We start from the raw sequence: 22,406 nt of genomic DNA, 5'->3' as shown, positions 1-22,406 counted from the left end.
GATGTAGCATGTGCACCTTATATTTCTTTGTCAAGCTAGGATGCTCGCTCCCGAACTCGACTATGACCAATTTTTGTTTAACTTTTATTGGAGTTGCATTAGTCCTAAATATTCAAAATATGTTAATTATATGGCAATTTACTACAAATTACCAACAATTCGAACTAAAACTAATATATTTACTATACCTATATGGCGAAAACAATGTAAATAACAAGTAAAAAATGTTTTACGATTGCAATTTACCAATCGAAAAAATTGTCGATCAAAAAAACTCGATATCGACTCCCGTGATCCGAAAAATTTCGATTTTGATCAAAAGTTCTCGATATCGAAAGTCGTTTATTAGCCGCCTGTACTGTCATGTACAACACAATTGCTTGCCTCAATCTTAACTTAAATCAAAAGAAGCCAACAACTCAATGGTTAATTTTATGTTAAAATAATAAATAAATAAATAAATAATAAAATGTTTATTTTCAGTTTGTAAACCAAAGCCAGCGCCGAAATCTCGATATTTTGCACGTACGAACACTAGAGATTTGTAAAGAGATTTTAGTTCTGAATGTCAAGATTTCGTGCCTAGTGAGAATGTAGTATTAATTTAGCTCGTATCTATGTATTAACTAATCTCTTAATGCAATCCCTATATTTGCATTGAGTGCATCAAATGCAAGCATTATCTCACCACTTGCATTTCACTACTGATAAAGTGACTTTCGCTCTCTCCGTCTCACTCGCTCTCCCTCTCTGCACCACATATATGATGCATTACTCTCATAACAAGCATTTCAAAAATGACAACAACTACAAACAAGAAATCAAACAAATAGAAATGAAAATCCATAATATGTAGTTTGTTTTGAAAACAGTTTTGATTTGGAGCACGCGGGCGGGAATCAATATCACAATTTATACGATATAAAAAGTGAAGTTGAAAACATTTTACAATTCCGATTACAGTTTTGTTTGTATTTTTTTTTTTTTGTATGATTAACAAGTGTAGAAATTTGTGTAGAAAACATTCTAACAAATGCTTCTTACTAGAGATAAAAAAGTTGTTCTGTGAATCTATCAATTGTAAAACCATATACGTACAACAATAAAAATAAAATTAAATACTAATAATGTGGTTGTGACTTAGGAAGCCAATGCTTGTTTGGTTTTTTATGGACAATAAATAGCACATTATATATGTTCCGCGTATAAAATGTAAACGAAAATACTATATGAAATATTGTGAGATATATAAGATGAATAGGATTGCTATTATTTAACAAGAAGTTAATAATAGGGAATGGGTAAATGGTAGCTATACTAAGCCTATAGCCAAAGCTATACAGTGAAAACTCTCAGAAGTTGATAGTCACGGTCCTATAATTTTGTCCACTTATGTGATAATATAGTAACCATCTCCCTACAGCTGCCCACTTTTGTGAGGTATTCGCTCTTCTGAAAGTCCAAGTTTGATAGGTTTCACTGTATTTGGAATAGCGGATAATTCGATATTATTTGTTTTTGGAACGAATGTCTTTTTCTCCTCAAAATTTAAAGACAGAAAGTACAGGGATTTAAAACATTTAAATTGTATAAATGTTGTATTGAATACACTAAAAAAAAAGTAAAGCCACCAGGAACTTAAATGTAGGTTAATTGTAAGTAGGAAAATTGTAAATATTTTTCAAAAAAATCGCAAAAATTTATAAGACTTCACTATGTCCATCCTGTGAATAACAAGTACATGGACAGACGGGCGGTCACCAAGCGCTAGATTGACTCAGGAAGTGTCTGAGTCGATCGGTATATATTTTATGGGGTCTAAAATCAATATTTCTGGTAGGCATATTGATTTTAGACAGATCAAAGTTACGTGGTTTAGGGTATAAAAATAAATAAATATTTTTCAAAAACTTCACGAAAATTTATAAGACTTCACTAATTTTTTCACTTGTTAAAGAAAATTTCGTAGTTTGTAGAAAAATTTAGGAATTTTAAATTAAAATAAATTTGGTGATCTTATATCAACTCATTCAATATCTATCGAACGTTTAAGAATTTTACTAATCCACGGGCATGCGAAGTATTACAATGCAGTTATTGTATTTTCAGAAAATTGTCTTTCTAATTACAATAAAATATCTTTGTTTGTCTAGAAAAAGGCTGGAAACTCCAATTGTTTTTCCAATGTAATGACATTTACTTCGCTTAAATACATAATAAAAAATAATTAATAGTTAATATGACATTTTATAGTGGCATTTTAATCATCGAATAAATACAACGCAATAGGATTATTTGTTTTTATTTATTTATTGCATAGGGTCTTCATAAATCTATTAAATAAAATCCCTATAATCTATAATTTTGAAGAATGTTATTTATTCATTAATTACCTGTTTTATGAAGCTCTCTGTGTAAAAAAAAAAACAATTAATTCAACAGTTCAGTCTATAATGTTTAAAGAAGTGCAATAAATTCTGTAAAGCTTTAAACTGACATCATAAGACAGCGAGCTATATGTCGGCAAGGGTCTTGATAATTATTATATATTTATGACAATAATATATCATGGAACAGGTATTGTAAATATGGTAGTCCAATGAATAGATAATACATTGCGGAATTTTCCCAGTACGATTACTTTAACTCTAAGAATTAGTTCGAAAGTGAACGAAACGGATGCAACACATATTGGAAAATGAGCTTGGACTAAAGCCATTGAAGTTCCAAAAAACACAATATCGAGAAAATATCTGCCCAGTATTGAATACTTGGGTAGACAAACATTTCGGATGCAGACCTAGTGTTGCCAGGGCAATTTTTCGTTTTACCCTACAAGGACAAAAAAAGTTCCGTACTAAAATAAAAATAAAATTTTGACAAAATTTCCTACAGAAATAAAATTTTGACAAAATTTTCTACAGGAATAAAATTTTGGCAAATTTTGCTACAGGAATAAAATTTAGACAAAATTTTCTATAGAAATAAAATTTTGACAAAATTTTATATAGAAATAAATTTTTGAGAAAATTTTCTATATATAGAAAATGTTGACAAAATTCCCCTACAATTTCCCCTATAATATTTTTAGTTCTATAGAAATAAAATTTTGACAAAATTTTCTATAGAAATAAAATTTTGACAAAATTTTCTATAGAAATAAAATTTTGTCAAAATTTTCTATAGAAATAAAATTTTGACAAAATTTTCTATAGAAATAAAATTTTGACAAAATTTTCTATAGAAATAAAATTTTGACAAAATTTTCTATAGAAATAAAATTTTGACAAAATTTTCTATAGAAATAAAATTTTGAGAAAATTTTCTATATATAGAAAATATTGACAAAAATTTTCTATAGAAATAAAATTTTGAGAAAATTTTCTATATATAGAAAATGTTGACAAAATTTTCTATAGAAATAAAATTTTTGACAGAAATTTCTATAAAAATAAAATTTTGACAAAATTTCCTACAGAAATAAAATTTTGACAAAATTTTCTACAGGAATACAATTTTGGCAAATTTTGCTACAGGAATAAAATTTAGACAAAATTTTCTATAGAAATAAAATTTTGACAAAATTTTCTATAGAAATAAATTTTTGAGAAAATTTTCTATATATAGAAAATGTTGACAAAATTTTCTATAGAAATAAAATTTTTGACAAAAATTTCTATAATAAATAAATAAAATTTTGACAATATTTTCTACAGAAATAAAATTTTGACAAAATTTTCTACAGGAATAAAATTTTGACAAATTTTGCTACAGGAATAAAATTTAGACAAAAGTTACTATAGGAGTGAAATTTTGACAAAAGTTATTGTTTGGTAGATTTGTGGTAAAAATTTGTTCAAATTTTGGTAGATTATTTTTCGCACGAGTAGTAACCGTGGTTACAACACATTGTTATCCGTCAAGCCTTGCCGGCTTCTAATTTCCTTCTTGCTCTAGAGCCACCAAAATGTAAAAATTATTAAAAATTTTATTGAGTGAAAAAGTCCCAACATTGTTTCCCTACGCTAAATATTAGAAAAAAAACCCATATGTAGGGAATTTCCCCTACTTCTGGCAACACTGGGCAAACCACGGCCCTGTCTGCAGGACTCATCACCATCGTACACAGTGCATGTCAATCGATAAAGTCTTAAAAAGAACGTTCCCCGCTTCAGTCCTATAGCAAAATGGCCACCAAAATCTAGGGATCTCGGCCAGGCCGAATCTTATGTATCCTCCACCATGGATTGCGTAGGAACTTCTACTAAAGGCTGTCATCCACAATCGAATTACTTGGGTTGCGATAACACTTGCCGATGGCAAGGTATCGTAAAACTTTTTAACACTGTCTTCTAAATTGTAAGTTAGTCCATAAGGGGTATATATTAAACAAAAAAAAGGCCGATTAAATACGTATATAATTCAGTTTGACAAAATTTTCTATAGAAATAAAATTTTGACAAAATTTTCTATAGAAATAAAAACTTGAAAAAATTTTCTATAGAAATAAAATGTTGACAAAATTTTCTATGGAAGTAAAATGTTGACAAAATTTTCTATAGAAATAAAATGTTGACAAAATTTTCTATAGAAATAAAATGTTGACAAAATGTTCTATAGAAATAAAATGTTGACAAAATTGTCTATAGAAATAAAATGTTGACAAAATTTTCTACAGAAATAAACTTTTTACAAAACTTTCTATAGAAATGAAATTTTGACAAAACTTTATACAGTAATTAAATTTGACAATTTTTACATGGCTGTTAGAGGCCATATACTAACGAAATGTACCAAATTTCAACCGCATCGGATGACTTTTGCTCCTCCAGGAGGCTCCGGAGGTCAAATCTGGGGATCGGTTTATATGGGAGCTATATATAATTATGGACCGATATGGACCAATTTTTGCATGCTTGTTAGAGACCGTATACAAACATCAGGTACCCAATTTCAAACGGATCGGATGAATTTTGCCCCTCCAAGAGGCTCCGGAGGTCAAATCTGGGGATCGGTTTATATGGGGGCTATATATAATTATGGACCGATATGGACCAATTTTTGCATGGTTGTTAGAGACCGTATACTAACATCAGGTACCAAATTTCAACCGGATCGGATGAATTTTGCCCCTCCAAGAGGCTCCGGAGGTCAAATCTGGGGATCGGTTTATATGGGAGCTATATATATTTATGGACCGATATGGACCAATTTTTGCATGGTTATTAGAGACCGTATACTAACATCAGGTACCAAATTTCAACCGGATCGGATGAATTTTGCCCCTCCAAGATGCTCCGGAGGTCAAATCTGGGGATCGGTTTATATGGGGGCTATATATAATTATGGACCGATATGGACCAATTTTTGCATGGTTGTTAGAGACCGTATACTTAGACCACGTACCAAATTTCAACCGGATCGGATGAATTTTGCTGCTCCGGAAGGCTCCGCAAGCCAAATTTGGGGATCGGTTTATATGGGGGCTATACGTAAACGTGGGCCGATATGGCCCATTTTCAATACCATCCGACCTACATCAATAACAACTACTTGTGCCAAGTTTCAAGTCGATAGCTAGTTTCGTTCGGAAGTTAGCGTGATTTCCACAGACGGACGGACAGCCGGACAGACGGAAGGACGGACGGACATGCTTAGATCGACTCAGAATTTCACCACGACCAAGAATATATATACTTTATGGGGTCTTAGAGCAATATTTCGATGTGTTACAAACGGAATGACAAAGTTAATATACCCCCATCCTATGGTGGAGGGTATAAAAATAGCCCCAGGAAAAGAGGCCTCTTTCGCCATAGCAACGCTGCGACCCACACTTTCTTTGTCGTTTCTATTAATTTGGCCGAATTGGGCTACGAACTGATGCCCTCCACAATCTCCTTATTTTTTTTCAAATTTTAGGAATTCACTCGGTGAAATAAATACCTCTTTACTGACCAAGCTGGGAAAAGTGTATCGCTTCCAAATTAGAGACTTCTCTTCTCTTTCTAGACATAAGTTATTATATAAAAATAAACAAATCCTTTACTGAATTAATTCCCTTAGAAGTATAAGAATCTGTAATGGTCGTTCTTTATCCCTTACACCATTTAGCGCCAACAATTACGACTCATAAACATCGATAAGATGTCGGTGTTTATCAATGGCAATAAAGAAAATTCAAACCATGTGCTTTGTGTAACCAATTACCCCAAAAGGAATGCGTGTATACGAATAGCGGCTATAACAATAAAACCAATGACCAAGATATTTGTAGGTATTACCTTTTGGTTTTGGCCTTTTATTCTGAGTTAATTTTTCAGTCGTTATTTTTGATGTATGAGTAAGTTTTATAGGAGAAAAAGAGAACGAGAGAGAATGAGAGAGAGAGGTATTATGAGTAAGGTTTGGGTATTGATAGTCGTGTTACAAGATATTGTCCAAAACCTGGATATAAATATGGGATAATATTCTATAGAGCAACAACAAATCAAAACAAATACCACTACCACAATTACACCCTTTACTCACTCTCACTCCTATACAACAATTTAAACAAGAAGAAGAAGAAACAAACACGAAACCGAATCGATAATAGCGTTAGTGATGGAGAATAATGTGCTCAATATATAAACTGTCATAAAGCCAAGCAATCAGCCAGCCCAGCCAGCCAGCTAGCTAGCAAGCTATACCCAGCTAAACAAGCGACAAAAACGAATACGTTAACAATAAACTCGCCGCTTATCTCGGTATATAAGCTAAAGTCATTTAAAAATTGTTTCTCATTTGAAATTAAAGGTTCGTAAGGCGCGAACGTGTCAGTTTTAAAATCGATCGATCGATTGGCAGCGAACTAAACTCACTCAACGTATAACAGCTGCCGCCGCACTCATTTGAATCGGACTTCAAGAGAGAACTCTTGTAAACCTAAGAATGGCTATGGAATTAAAATAAAACCGTTAGAATTGTAAAAAGAAAAGAGAAAACGCGATTTATGCGTTTTCACAGAAAATAAAATTCTTTCAGAATTGTTAATGAATTTAATTTGGCAAAATATAAACACCCAAAGGACATTTTTTAAGTGACATTTTAAGTAATGTGCTAAAAATTCCACAAAAAAGTGTTAATAAGTGATAAAAGTGTAAATTAACCAATAAACCGGAAGTGTTGTAAATACCAACAAAATTAATTACAAAAACAAAACGCCATAGTAACCTTATTATTACCAGAAGAAAGCAGGAAGGAAATATCAGGAGTTTAATAATCAATATTCATCATTTTTTTCTTAAAAATACATTTCACCTGAAATCCCAAATTTAAGAAAAATCACTCATCCAATCATCAATTACCAGCTTTAAAATGACACAGCAACCAGCTTGGGGCATAAGCCTCTCTAAATGTAAGTGATTGAAAACACAAAAAAAAAAATCAATTAAAATCAAGCAATGAGAATATTTTGCCCTAATAATGAATTATTCGTGACACACTTATTTTGTGAAATAATTACAAAAAAATTTTATGGAAGTTTACATAAATTAGAACCAGCTAAATTCGGCCGGGCCGAAGCTCATGTATAAAAAAAATATTTGAATTAATTTTTTTTCAAAAAAAAAACTTTAAGTGAAAGAAAGTACATCCAGAAAAAGTGAACCTAACGTGAAATAAAATATAGGTTTATATTAGAAAAATTTTAATTAAAATAGTTTAGTAATTTCAACATGATACAATGATACAGTTAATATTTTTTTTTCAAATTAAAGAAAACTTATTAAAAATAATAAATTTTTTCTGTTGTTTAAGAAAATGACATATTTTAGAAGAAAAATTTGGAAATAAAATGTCTAGCGCGCTATATGATGTTCTAGACAGACACAATTTAAGTAAGCTTTACTCATTTGAGAAACTTATGTACTCAGTTTTAGCAAACTTCTCCCATTTTAGGAAAATATGAACTATTTTTATATTTACTAAAATTGTGTACTTCATTTGTTTAAAACTTTTTTTCTCATTTTTAAATCACGTCATTAAAATAAGCAAAAAAATTAAAATAAGAATAAAAAATATTCTCAAATTTTCCAAAATTGAACTAAAATCAACTAATTTTCATGAACTAAAATAAAGTTAAATCGGCTATAAAAAAATTTGGAAAGAAAAAATATTATATCCTCATATTTATTACAAATGAATGTTTTTTTTTTGAAAATATTTGAAAAAACTTAGTTGTTAGTTATTAACAAATGAGCAATTTCCTTATTGTACCAACGTTTTTGAAAAAAATTCGTAACTTTATTATTGTTTTGTATTTAAATTCGGTGGCCTGAAGCAATTATTTTTTTTTAATTAGTACCCTCTAAACCTTAATGATAGTTATGTATGTTAATTTTAGAAGTTTTTAATTAATAAACTATATTACGAACGCTGATATAATATAAGTAAGAACAAAATTGTCAACAATTTCAAGAAAATTCTTAATTCACCAAGATTCTTAATGCTCTTTAATGACGAAGCTATCGTTTTCGTATGAAATTTTGGTCTCGAAAAACTATTATGAAATTCTTTTTATTTGAATAGTGAATCGTCAACATTTAAAAAAGAAAACTTTACGCATCGAACAACAATAGGCTGCAAAGGAGCATTTGGACTAGAAACGGACACAAGCGCTAATTTGTAATTTTTGCGCAGCTTCAATTCATTTCATGAGGACTCGGTCCTAAATGTGGCTCCCTTACCAGTGTTCATCACTGATTTGCAAAATATATTGCCAAAATATAGAAATTATGAAGATGGCTCGTCTGCATATTGATCTACCACATTTATTTTTTTGAGCACTTAGAACTAAATTTTCTTTCATAAATACATACACTCAAACAAAAAAAATGAATCCTATATGACACTAAGCCAATTTGATTATAATTTGAGTTCATGAAATTATTATCTTTTAAGAAAGTTTCCTTGACTTTAATAATTTTTTGTGTACATTAGTTAAACGAACTAAAAAATGGAAACAATTATTCCAAAATGATTCAAAAAGATTTTTTTTTTAATTTGTAAATTTTATCAATAATGCGCCCATCTTGAACTTAATATGGTATTGAAGATATTTTTGCAATTTTGAATTTCTTATAATTTGTACATTTTTCAAATAATAATCCCAACTTGAACTTAGTATGGTATTGAAGACATTTTAGCAATTTTGAACTCCGATTTTGTTCTTCAAACTACGAAATTTTCTTTAACAAATAAAAAAAACTTTGTCTCATAAATTTTCTTGAATTTTTCGAAAAAAAAAATATTTACTTATGATATTTTGTGAAATCGTAAGATGCGCGTTTGTAATACAGTTAATTTTTTTTTTAATTTACCTAAATTTTCTAATATAAACAAAAAAAATCTTCCTGATGGGTTCACTGTTTTTACGCGTGTGGTGATCGAATTCCCATATTCATCTCGCAAGAATTTGAAAGACGATCACCAGTTTGTATTTTAAAATTTTGTATTTCGAAATCTTGATAGCTGCACACAAAAAAAAATTTTCTGATTCAATCACGTAATTAATTGATCCAATTAATTTTTAATTGAAATGTCTTCAATCACAGAAATGATAGTATCAATTAAAAAATTAATTGGCAGTCAATTAAAAAATTAATTGATCCAATTAAAAAATTAATTGATACTATTAATTTGTGTGATTGATTTTTATTTCAATTAAAAATTTTTTGATTCAATTAAATTTTTAATTGATATATATATATATATATATATATATATATATATATATATATATATATATATATATATATATATATATATATATATATATATATATATATATATATATATATATATATATATATATATATATATATATATATATATATATATATATATATATATATATATATATATATATATATATATATATATATATATATATATATATATATATATATATATATATATATATATATATATATATATATATATATATATATATATATATATATATATATATATATATATATATACTCTGGGTCGTGGTGAAATTCTGAGTCGATCTGAGCATATCCGTCCGTCCGTCTGTTGAAATCACACTAACTTCCGAATGAAACAATCGACTTGAAACTTCGCACAAGTAGTTATTATTGATGTAGGTCGGATGGTGTTGCAAATGGGCCATATCGGTCCACTCTTACGTATAACCCTCATATAAACGGACCCCCAAATTTGGCTTGTGATTGCTCTAAGAGAAGCAAATTTGATCCGATCCGGCTGAAATTTGGTACATGGTGTTAGTATATGGTCTCTAATAACCATGCAAAAATTGGTTCACATCGGTCCATAATTACATATAGCCCCATATAAACAGGTCACCCGATTTGGCTTGCTGAGCATCTAAGAGAAGCAAATTTCATCCGATCAGGCTTAAATTTTGTACATGGTGTTAGTATATGGTCTCTAACAACCGTGCAAAAATTGGTCAACATCGGTCCATAATTATATATAGCCCCCATATAAACCGATCCCCCGATTTGGCTTGCGGAGCCTCTAAGAGAAGTAAATTTCATCCGATCCGGCTGAAATTTGGTATATGGTGTTAGTATATGGTCTCTAATGACCATACAAAAATTGGTCAACATCGGTCCATAATTATATATAGCCCCCATATTAACCGATCGATCCCCCGATTTGGCTTGCGGAGCCTCTAAGAGAAGCAATTTTCATCCGATCCGGCTGAAATTTGGTATATGGTGTTAGTATATGGTCTCTAATGACCATACAAAAATGGGTCCACATCGGTCAATAATTATATATAGCCTCCATATAAACCGATCCCCAGATTTGACCTCCTGTGCCTTTTGGATAAGCAAAATTCATCCGATCTGGTTAAAATTTGGTACGTGGTGGTAATATATGATATTTAACAACCATGCCAAAAGTGGTCCATATTAGTCCATAATCATATATAGCCCCCATATAAACCGATCCCGAGATTTGGTTTTGGAGCCTCTTGGAGGAGCAAATTTCATCCGAGTCAGTTGAAACTTGGTACATTGTGCTAGTATATGGCCTTTAACAACCATGCCTAACTAGGTCCATATCGGTCTATAGTTTATGTAGCCCTCAGATAAATCGATCCCCAATCACACAAAAATTGGTCCATATCAAGTTCATAATTCTATATAGCCCCCATATAAGCGACCCCCAAATTTCAATTTCCATGTCGATTCGTAATTATTTGTAGACTTACCTATACATAACTTTTTTGTCTAATATATACCACGTATGGACTAACTCACAATTTAGAAAACGATGTTAAGAAGTTTTAAGATACCACAACCCAAGTAATTCGATTGTGGATGACAGTCTTTCGTAGAAGCTTCTACGCAATCCATGGTGGAGGGTACATAAGATTCGGCCTGGCCGAACTTACGGCCGTATATACTTGTTTTTTAATTTAAATGTTAAATTATTACTGATTTTCTACGGCAAAGGCAATTTCTTTATTTATATATTTTTTTTCATAAGAAATTTTTAAAAATTTATTAGGGATTTTTGTGAGGAATTTTAATTTAAATTGGGGAATTTTGAGGACGATGACATCCTAATTTTGGCGACAAGCGGCAGAAAATTACTGGCAACACTGCCACTTAACAACAACAATCAGATGCCATATGTTGTGGTTGTTACGGATATGTAATAACTGTTTTAAAATTGACATTAGCAAATTATCACCATATTAATTGTCAACAAGTATTAAAATCAGATCCCCAGAGATGATTAAGAAATCAAAGTAAAATTTTTATGGCAAGAAAAAATGTGTGTGTGTGTTTTTAAATGTATGAGCAACAAACAAAAAAAAACTTCTTTCCATAAAAAAAATCAAGTGTAATAAAAAATAAATTTCAGTTATTTTTTCATGAATTTGTGTGGCATATTTTTTGTTTTATTGCATTTAAGACAATATTATTCCTACCCATTCTCTACTTTTATTGCCAATACATGATGAACTATACATACATATGTTTTTTTTGTAATTTGTAACTTCCTGTTTTTTTGGTGCAAAAAAACTAAAAACTTCTCTCGACATCTCTTCACTAAAATTTCCTGTTATTCAGAAATGGTTAGAACAGTTTAATGACCTATTCGAAAAATATCTAAAATACCACTACCAACATTAGAGATTGATAGATAATTCAAATTGCTGGCATGTAATTATATGTGCATTTTTTTATCTCTGGGATAAATAGAAAAGTATGTCATTTGCATATTTTAAAAATGAAAATAATAAATTTATAACGGTGGAAAAACATGGGTAACCTTGATATTAAAAAAATATTTAGGGTAGCTGACATGAAGTATTACCGAGTTTATAACCCACCAAAAAGATTTCTGTCTGATTTTATTTAAAAAAAAAACAACGTTTGTAAAACGGGTAATGCAAACATTGTTTGTTCTATCCACCTGAAACCGATTATAATTTATACAATGCATCTAAAGTATAATCGAGTTTATTTTTTAATGGCATTAAATAAATTCATAGACAATACATTAAGCAAAATAAATAATTGCACATTCTTAACAAAAAAAAAAAAAAAAAACGCTTAATTTTTTATTACTGTTAACACATTATTCTTTTTGCCAAGGAATTTTAATTTCAAATGCCCGAGTTAAACCCGATCGATTTTTATAATCTGTATTTTTTTAAATGTGTGAAACGAAATTATTGCATTCTTATACAATGTTCGTCACATCTGGGTGAAAAAAGACAACAATTATAAATTTAAATACTTTCCATTTGTTTTGCTTTAGTAACTTTAACGTTGTAAATTTCAATTCTCAAATAAATGGCATATGCATAAATACAAATTAAAAACAAACAAAAAAATCTGAAAGATTCTTAAAAGATGTTTATGTTAATTTTAATAGGATATTCATAAATTAAAAATAATATAAAATTGTTGTTAATAGTCTATTGTAAATTTTTGCAATTAAACACGTATTATTTTTCCAAATACCTAGTATCGCTATAGATTATCTTTTTTCCCGATATAATATCGCTGCAGCAATAAAAAGATCAAATAAGTTTTCTTTATCATTTACTACTCACCCTTTGTTTGCTATACAACAATAAAGATATAATATTGATGGAATTTCTTTTATATCACAATAAAAGTGCAATATACTATATATCGATATTTTGCGGTCTCAAAACCTTTTAACTTTATTGCAAATATTTATATTCCGGGTTATAAAGAAGTCTATGAAGATCTTTAAATAAAATTTTATATCAAAATTCTTATTAACAATTTTTATAGTTTTGTAGTGCCAATGAAACCGCTGGTAGCATAAAAAATGTTTACTAACCTTTGGTTTATCCTCTGGTTTAATAGGAGTATATTTAACCCAAGGTTGATAAATTTTGCACTTTTGTAGGAAATTAAGGAAGATAACTGAATGGCACATGGAGGGAGGCATACTGCCCGTTCAACAAGATGATTGTCAATTAAACCAGGATGTCTCTCGGTTTAATGTAATTTTGCTCCTAGTAGAATGAAGAAAAAGACTGTTTTTCATATGTTTGGGTGTAAAATTTATATGTTTGGAACTCAAAATTTTGAACACATTATATGTTAATATGTTACAACATATTATGTTTGGGACATAACATTTTTGTAAATATAATATATTTGGATGCAAACATATAATAATTTAGAAGTAGCCTATAAACATATATGTGTTTAGAAAGAGAGACCTAGAGAGTATGCTGCAAGTATCACAATGGACTGAATTATACTATTCAGTGAGTGAGCCTGAAATATCGGACTGCCACTATACCTAGTATGCTGCAAGTAAAAGAATGGAAGTAACCAATTGGCGCCCTAAAAATATATATACACAAAGAACATTTCATTAAAATTTTTTTCTATCAGTGTATACCTAAGGTAAAACATAATATGTTTGAACAATACAAACAATATCTTGTTTGAACCAATCCTGAAAATATATGTGCTTAAAGCAGAATGTGTTTGGGGAATAAGTTACAGAAGCGATTTTTTTGAGGGTGTATATGAAAAATTAAATTTGCACTCCAAGCGAATATCACCGTTGGTGTTAGGTTGATAAATTATGAGATATTTCTTCAACGTTTTCAAAATTTGGGATAGTAGAGTTAAAAATTTATTTATTTATTCTTGCGGTGTGTTATCCTTGGTAAAACTCAAACTCGAAGGATTTTGATATAAAACCTCAAAAGAACGTCTTATTAAGAAGAGCATTTTTGGATGTACATACATTACAAGTAATGATTTGGGAAAAACTTCAAACATTTTTTGTTGGGATATTATGCTAATATTGGTTTAAAATAGTAAATTTTAATTAATTTTAATTTGAAAATTAAATACATTTCATTTGGCTATTTTCTTTGACTATTTTTTACAAAAACTCCGTTGAGTTCACGATAATTTTTGATATTTATGACAAATTTTTACTGGAAGTCGTTCGATTACTCCAAAAATGCAGTAAAAAATAACAAGAGAGAGAGATCAAATTTGGCATTTGAGAAGCAGAGAAGTTAGAAGTTTTTGCTGGAGATTTTTTCCCCAGAAAAAAACTTGCTTTCGCGTACATTTCTGCTAACTTTAGCAAAGAAAGTAAAATCCACTTTTTCTCTCTAGCAAGTTTTTAATGGATAATTTTATTGGAGATGTACGCAAATAGAACTAAAATTGTAGCTATTTTTTTACTATAAATTTTGTTTGATTTTTGCTTCTCAATACTTGGCAACACTGGTTATCATAGACGTTCATTTAGTCCAAAACGCCAGCAAAAGAGCCATAGAGATAGATCAAATTTGACATTTGAGAAATAGAGAAGTTGCAAGTTTTTGCTGAAGATTTTTTCCCAGTAAAAACTTACTGGATCATTTTTTCCGCTTTTCTTTTTGTTTATTTGCACAGTATAAGTACAGGAATAAATTTTGATTATGCACCAATATACGCTCTGAGTTTCTAATATTAAATATTGTTTGGGATCTATCACAAGAGATGCATGTGTTTCTAACAAATTATTAAAAACTAAAAACAAGCAATGTTATCATGAGTACAATAGCTAAGCTACACAAAAACAAATCATAAGAGAACAGTTATTTTAGTGAGAATAACATGAGAATAAAATGAGGCGTCTCTCAATTTATAAATAGTAATAAGATACACAAAATTATCATTGGGTTTGTGAGATGACTGTAATAACATAGATCAAATTATCTTATGTTAAAATCAGAATTAACATAAATACATAATAATGATGGTAACGCTGTTGTCGGTTCTGGTTTCAATTAGCACTGCTACATATTAAAAGCCTTTTTTTGAAGACCGTTATTTGTAATAAATGCCAATAAATGTTTTTTATTTTAATTATTATAAATGTAAAAAATAAACAAAAATAAAAATAATAAACACCCCTCAAAAGCATTAGTAAAATTTTCATTCTTTAATTAATTTCTCTTCCCGCCACTAATGACAAGTGATATCTAATAGCAAGTAGAAAACAAGTTTAGAACTTATAATGAAATATTTAAAATTGATCTTAAACGTTTCATTTCAATATGAAATCCAATAAAATATATATCACCACCTGCTTTAATATGGAGATTCAAAAGTAGAGTCTCAACAATATTAATTAATTAAAGGCAAATTATAATAAATTAGTATATAGCATTCAAACACTCTATTAACATCGCAGACCAAGAATTCTAAATAAAATATAAATTGTTATTTTTATTTATGGTAAATTGACATTTAAAGAACAGCACGTCATTGAGCAAACAAAAAACAAAACCAAATCTGCTCTAAAAAGGGGTCTGTCTCATAAAATTTGTGCGTGAACTTAGTTCTATTGAACGTTAAAGCAAAAATTTGGCTCAGGTTAACCAACTTCCATGGCTCACCACCCAATATCAAAAATCATATGAATATGCATATCATTTAACTTCCGATACATTTAATTCGTACACATGTGTTATGATGTGCTTCGAATTATTATTATTTAAACTAAAAAAAACTAAAAAAACTTTTCTTGTTTTGATTTTTTTATTTAGTTTGTCTAGTTCGATAGCGAAAAAAAACGTCATCCATGAATGACAAAGTGTTTAATGAACTTTTCGCAAAAGCAAATTGAGCCGATGAATGGATGGACAGACAATGAGTGTACTATACATTTTAATGACAATTTCTAAAACAACATGTACTATTCGATTGTTTTTGGTTACTCCATTATTATGCCCGGCACATAAACAGATGACAGATTAGCATCATCATTGTGAACGTTTTTTTGTTTTGTTTTTATTATACCTTATATTACTATTCCGACAGTCATTGACAGATGACAGTTAATCTCTCTCTCTCTGGTATAGGTATGAAAAACAATCTTAATAACTATAATTTATTTTTTATTATGGTACACGCTAATGTTATGGGTGTACTTTTAAACGCTTATGATAAGATTGGAAATGTTGTAAAATAATTAGTTTTGGGTTAACTTAGTTTCATTTGCATAATTTTTGATTCCGATTATATTGGACTATATATCAAGGGAAATTGGCTTCAAATTTCCCGATCGGACAACGACTCTTTATTACAAATATAAGTAATAATAACTGATGTCTCGAGGACATTAAAGAAGTTATCTTACAGCATAACATTTAGATGGAATCCTATTCTCCAGATTCGTGTCGTAAAGTGTTAATACTCCATCTATGATAACTCTTCTTAAAGCGACCAGTCCCTTCCATACGTTTTGACCAGAACTGGGACCACGGTTGCCACTGGTGCCAAATATAATTTGCCACAATTTGAAGAAAATTTTACCAAAAATCTACTAAATTAAAAAAAAAAAAACAAATGTTATTTAAAGATTTTTATCAAATTTTTGTGGTTATGAAAAATCAATCTTTTCAATCTTTCAATGCTCTTTATTGAATACATTATTATTATTACTATTAGCTTAGAATATAATTTATATAACAATTTTTCGGGGATTCAACAAAGAATTTGTAATATTGACAATGTTGTGCACAAACGTCTGTCACCACAAATTAATTACTTGTTAAATTTCTTGGTTTACCAAAAATTGCCTATAGTTATTCGCTAGTTTCAGGTATTTAACTAGATTCAGCCAATCATCCCTGCAGTCACCATTCAGAATTCCAATAATTTCCGCCGTGTTCAGTGTAGTTTTTTGAAAGTATCGTAGTCTAAATTCTCTAAATCCGGGACAAACTCCTAAAAAGTGTTGTAGTGTTTCTGGTTCTCCCAAATTACATATATTGCAAAGTCTGTCCTGCTCAGTAGCTCCGTATTTGTTTCCATTTAATGGTATTACTCCACATCGTGCTCTGAAAATCAGTCCAATATTTTCTAGAGAATTTTCATCAGAGATGTATTCTAAACCTCTAAAGTAGTTCAGGTCTCTATAAAGCCGACCACTTCTACTCTTTCTTTCCAGGTTTTTATGGATATTATCCAATTTGATCGCTATTAATAGATCGTTTCCAAACATGTTCCATTGTTCTTTAATATTATCCATATTTGGCCAACATATGTTAAAGTACTGTGCTTTTAGCTTGAGTTCTTTAACCCAGAAAACTTCTTGATGTAGTAAGATATTTGTTAATAACTTTGGCAGTCTACGATCAGAGTAATTCACAAGTATCTTTTCTATGTATTTAATATGCAAGCTTAGTGTATATAAAGGGTGATTTGTTAAGAGCTTGATAACTTTTTTTTTAAAAAAAACGCATAAAATTTGCAAAATCTCATCGGTTCTTTATTTGAAACGTTAGATTGGTCCATGACATTTACTTTTTGAAGATAATTTCATTTAAATGTTGACCGCGGCTGCGTCTTAGGTGGTCCATTCGGAAAGTCCAATTTTGGGCAACTTTTTCGAGCATTTCGGCCGGAATAGCCCGAATTTCTTCGGAAATGTTGTCTTCCAAAGCTGGAATAGTTGCTGGCTTATTTCTGTAGACTTTAGACTTGACGTAGCCCCACAAAAAATAGTTTAAAGGCGTCAAATCGCATGATCTTGGTGGCCAACTTACCGGTCCATTTCTTGAGATGAATTGTTCTCCGAAGTTTTCCCTCAAAATGGCCATAGAATCGCGAGCTGTGTGGCATGTAGCGCCATCTTGTTGAAACCACATGTCAACCAAGTTCAGTTCTTCCATTTTTGGTAACAAAAAGTTTGTTAGCATCGAACGATAGCGATCGCCATTCACCGTAACGTTGCGTCCAACAGCATCTTTGAAAAAATACGGTCCAATGATTCCACCAGCGTACAAACCACACCAAACAGTGCATTTTTCGGGATGCATGGGCAGTTCTTGAACGGCTTCTGGTTGCTCTTCACTCCAAATGAGGCAATTTTGCTTATTTACGTAGCCATTCAACCAGAAATGAGCCTCATCGCTGAACAAAATTTGTCGATAAAAAAGCGGATTTTCTGCCAACTTTTCTAGGGCCCATTCACTGAAAATTCGACGTTGTGGCTCGTTAGTAAGTCTATTCATGATGAAATGTCAAAGCATACTGAGCATCTTTCTCTTTGACACCATGTCTGAAATCCCACGTGATCTGTCAAATACTAATGCATGAAAATCCTAACCTCAAAAGAATCACCCTTTATATGGCTCTCCTCAGCAGCTGTTTCTAACATCAAAGCATAGTTCGGTGTATGTTTTGGTAGGTTGAGCACTTTTTTAATAAAAAATCTCTGAAGCTTGTCCACTTCTTCGAAATTGCCAAAACCCCACACCTGCGCTGAATAACTTTGAATCGCTCTGCATACTACTTGGTAAACTTTCCATTTGCTGGGTAAGTGTATCTGTGGATTTCTCATAATACTTTCCCATGTTATATTCAGTGCATTTTTCGCCTGCATATTTCTCTCTTCTAAATGCTTTGTGAAGCTCATCTTTGGGGTAAAGACGACACCTAAGTATTTGTATTCGTTCGTTACTCGTATTTCAACTCCATTATACCACCATTTCTCATTTTGTCCTAGTCTGCCACCTTTCCGAAATACCATTATTTCTGATTTATGCATGTTTACTTCTAAGTTCCATTTGTTACAATATTTTTCCAAATTGTTGATCATCTGCTGCATTGTACCTGGATCATCTGCCAATACAACCATGTCATCCGCATAAAGCAGGACCCTTATATTGATACTATTGCAATATAATATGAAAAATAAAAGTTTTTTTCTTCGATAGAAATGTATTATCATTTTATTTTAGAAGTTTATTTCAGTATTGGCAATATTATATAATATGATCTCTTCTATTAGGGAAAATTTTTTGGGTATATAAAGATCCCTTGAATTGTAAATGCGATGTAAATGTAAAGATATTGAATATATAGATAATTTTGTCAAAATTTTATGTCTATAGAAAATTTTGTCAAAATGTTATTTCTATAAAAAATTTTATGTCTATAGAAAATTTTATTTTTATAATTTTTTTTTCAAAGTTTTATGTCTATAACATTTTTTTCCAAAATTTTATGTATATAAAAAATTTTGTCACAATTTTATTTCTGTAGAAAATTTTGTCAAAATTTTATTTCTATAGAAAATTTTGTCAACATTTTATTTCTATAGAAAATTATGTCAAAATTTTATTTCTATAGAAAATTTTGTCAACATTTTATTTCGTTTTGTTTGTTATTGTTGGCTTCTCTTCAATCGTTATTGTTGTTTTTGATCTCAGCTTAAAGCCATGCATTGACTAAACTACTAAGTGTAGCTTAACCAACAGAGGAAAAGTATGCTTGTCAAATTAATTGGTTGATAGTTTTGCTGCAAGTAGAGGATGCTGATGAGGGCTTTGCCCAAATAAATTTTATTTCTATAGAAAATTTGATCAAAATTTGAGAAAAGTATTGACCCTAAATGAAAGATTACGCAAAATTTTAAGACACACAATTTACACAATATTAAGGATAATTTTTTTTTTAATTCATGACATCTTAATAAAAATAAAGTTTGTAATATTTACTTCAAAAACTTTTTTGATTAAATTTAGGACACGAAACTTGGAAAGTTGCGCCCCTCCGTTAAAGTCGCATGTCTTTGAAGTAAGATAGAATTTCTTTCAAGAAAAGAAAAACATTTTTGATTTAAAGAAATTGTCTTAAAATTAACTGATATATTGAAACTTTAGATTTAAGATAAAAACGCTTCAAAAATAGGCAAAGACATATTTTAAGGATTTTGCATCTTTGGTTTGAAGATTTTTTAGATTTAAGAAAATATTTTTTACTCTAAAGTATTTGAAATTATCTTTAGAGATCCTTAAAAAATATTTTTTTAATAGCCACATCTTTGGCTCGGTACCAATACCGAATTCCTTGAGGGAAGGTCAAGATCGTTGGATCCCTGTAAACTTTTCTTGAGTTTAAAAAAATGTTTGTCAAGATTTTATTTCAAAATTTTATTTCTATAGAAAATTTTGTCTAAATTTTATTTCTATAGATAATTTTGTCAAAATTTTATTTCAATAGAAAATTTTGTCAAAATTTTATTTCTATAGAAAAATGTTTTCTTCTATAGAAATAAAATTAACTGATATAAAGTTTTATTTTTATAGAAAATTGAAGTATCTCTTAGTTGGAAAGGAATATTTTGAAAAATCTACCAAAACATCAAGAAATCTTACAAACAATAAAAAATCTACCGTTTTTGGTAGAATTCTACCAACTGCGGCAACCGCGACTGGAACTGGTCCATATACCCCAGGTACTAGTGCTGAATCGGTCCACAGAGTTATCTATTTCCCTACGGTTGTTACAGCCTTTTTGTTTGTGTTTTGGATTTTTTTTCTATTCTTACGATTAAACGATTTTCCCATATTGGATATTATTTTATTTTACGAAGTTTTCTCAAACACATTAACAGGTACCACACTGAAAAACAAAAGCATGCCCGGTTCCAAAGATTTTGTCTTTACTTTAAAAATGTTGGTATTGATTCCGAGCCAAAGAAGCGGAGAATGCAAGTAAGGATAAAGGGTGACACGGTGAAAATTTGGTCAAGGGAAAACGCGTGTAAATCGGTGAAATCGTTTATTTAAAAAATCAAATTAAATTTCTTTTTCAAGTTCAATTAGTATAAAATTCAGGAAAAATATTCAGTTAGGCTTTCGCTTTTCCAAATCCGAATTGCCGGGCCTCACGCTTGACACCTGCCATCAGATTTTGTACAGCCACCTTGTCCACCTTCTTCGCTGCAGAAAGCCAGTTTGCCTTGAACTGCTGCTCGTCCTTAGCAGTTTTTTTGGTCTTCTTTAGGTTCCGCTTGACAATAGCCCAGTATTTCTCAATTGGGCGGAGCTCTGGCAAGTAATGGCAAGATGCCAAATCCGGCCAAAACAGTACGGAACAACCGTGTTTCTTCAGGAAAGGCAGCAGACGTTTATTCAAACACTCTTTCACGTAAATTTCTTGGTTGACAGTCCCGGAAGCTATGAAAATGCTGCTTTTCAAGCCACAGGTACAGATGGCTTGCCAAACCAGATATTTCTTTGCGAACTTTGACAGTTTTATGTGCTTGAAAACATCTGCTACCTTTCCCCTTCCTTTTGCCGTATAAAACTCCTGTCCCGGAAGCTGCTTGTAGTCGGCTTTGACGTAGGTTTCGTCATCCTTTACCACGCAGTCAAACTTCGTCAGCATCGTCGTGCACAGCCTCCGGGATCGCGCTTTGGTCGTCGTATTTTGTTTATCATAGCGATTTGGAGTCACTACCTTCTTGTAAGTCGATAGTCCGGCTCGTTTTTTTGGCTCGATGCACGGTTGTAGACGATACACCCAGCTTATTTGCGGCATCTCGGAGAGAGAGGTTAGGGTTTCGCTTGAAACTACCGGCAACTCTCTTTGTCGTCTCAGCGGCTTCCGGTTTTCGATTTCCCCCCGATCCAGACTTCCTGGCTGTCGACAAACGTTCCCCAAACACATTAATTACATTTGTAACCGTTGATTTTGCAACTTTTAGCGATTTTGCCAGCTTTGCGTGCGAGTAGCTCGGATTTTCGCGATGCGCGAGCAAAATTTTGATACGCTGCTCTTCTTGCTTGGACGGCATTTTGACAACTGAAGAGTGAATTCCAAAATCAAAATAGGAGCAACATTCTACACACACACACCTTCAAATGGGTGTTCAGGTTTTTTAAATGCAAAATTGAAAGAAATACGTCAAGTTTATATTGACCAAATTTTGACCGTATCACCCTTTAGAAGATTTTATCAACATTTTATTTCTATTGAAAATTTTGTCAAAGTTCTATTTCTATAGAAAATTTTGTAAAAATGTTATTTCTATAGAAAAATTTATCATAGCTTTATTTCTAT

The 22,406-nt window shown here is 30.6% G+C and overlaps 1 protein-coding gene across 3 annotated transcripts in view; it reads left to right on the top strand.

Annotated features, from left to right (window-relative positions):
- The first annotated feature begins 878 nt into the window (after positions 1 to 878).
- Positions 879 to 22,406, top strand: part of LOC142226930 (putative inorganic phosphate cotransporter) — a 45,915-nt gene continuing 24,387 nt past the window's right edge. The window contains exons 1-2 of one of the 3 annotated variants that reach the window (XM_075297185.1): positions 911 to 928; positions 6,799 to 7,399. In XM_075297185.1, coding sequence (XP_075153300.1) covers positions 7,360 to 7,399 — 40 coding nt within the window. In that variant the 5' untranslated portion in view covers positions 911 to 928; positions 6,799 to 7,359. Of the gene's footprint in view, positions 929 to 950; positions 968 to 6,798; positions 7,400 to 22,406 lie in introns of those variants that run through there. The other 2 variants (XM_075297184.1, XM_075297186.1) reach the window with 2 other exon arrangements.

The sequence above is a fragment of the Haematobia irritans genome, chromosome 2, assembly GCF_050003625.1.
Source record: "Haematobia irritans isolate KBUSLIRL chromosome 2, ASM5000362v1, whole genome shotgun sequence".
NCBI lineage: Eukaryota > Metazoa > Arthropoda > Insecta > Diptera > Muscidae > Haematobia > Haematobia irritans.
This window is presented reverse-complemented; position numbering and strand designations above follow the sequence as displayed.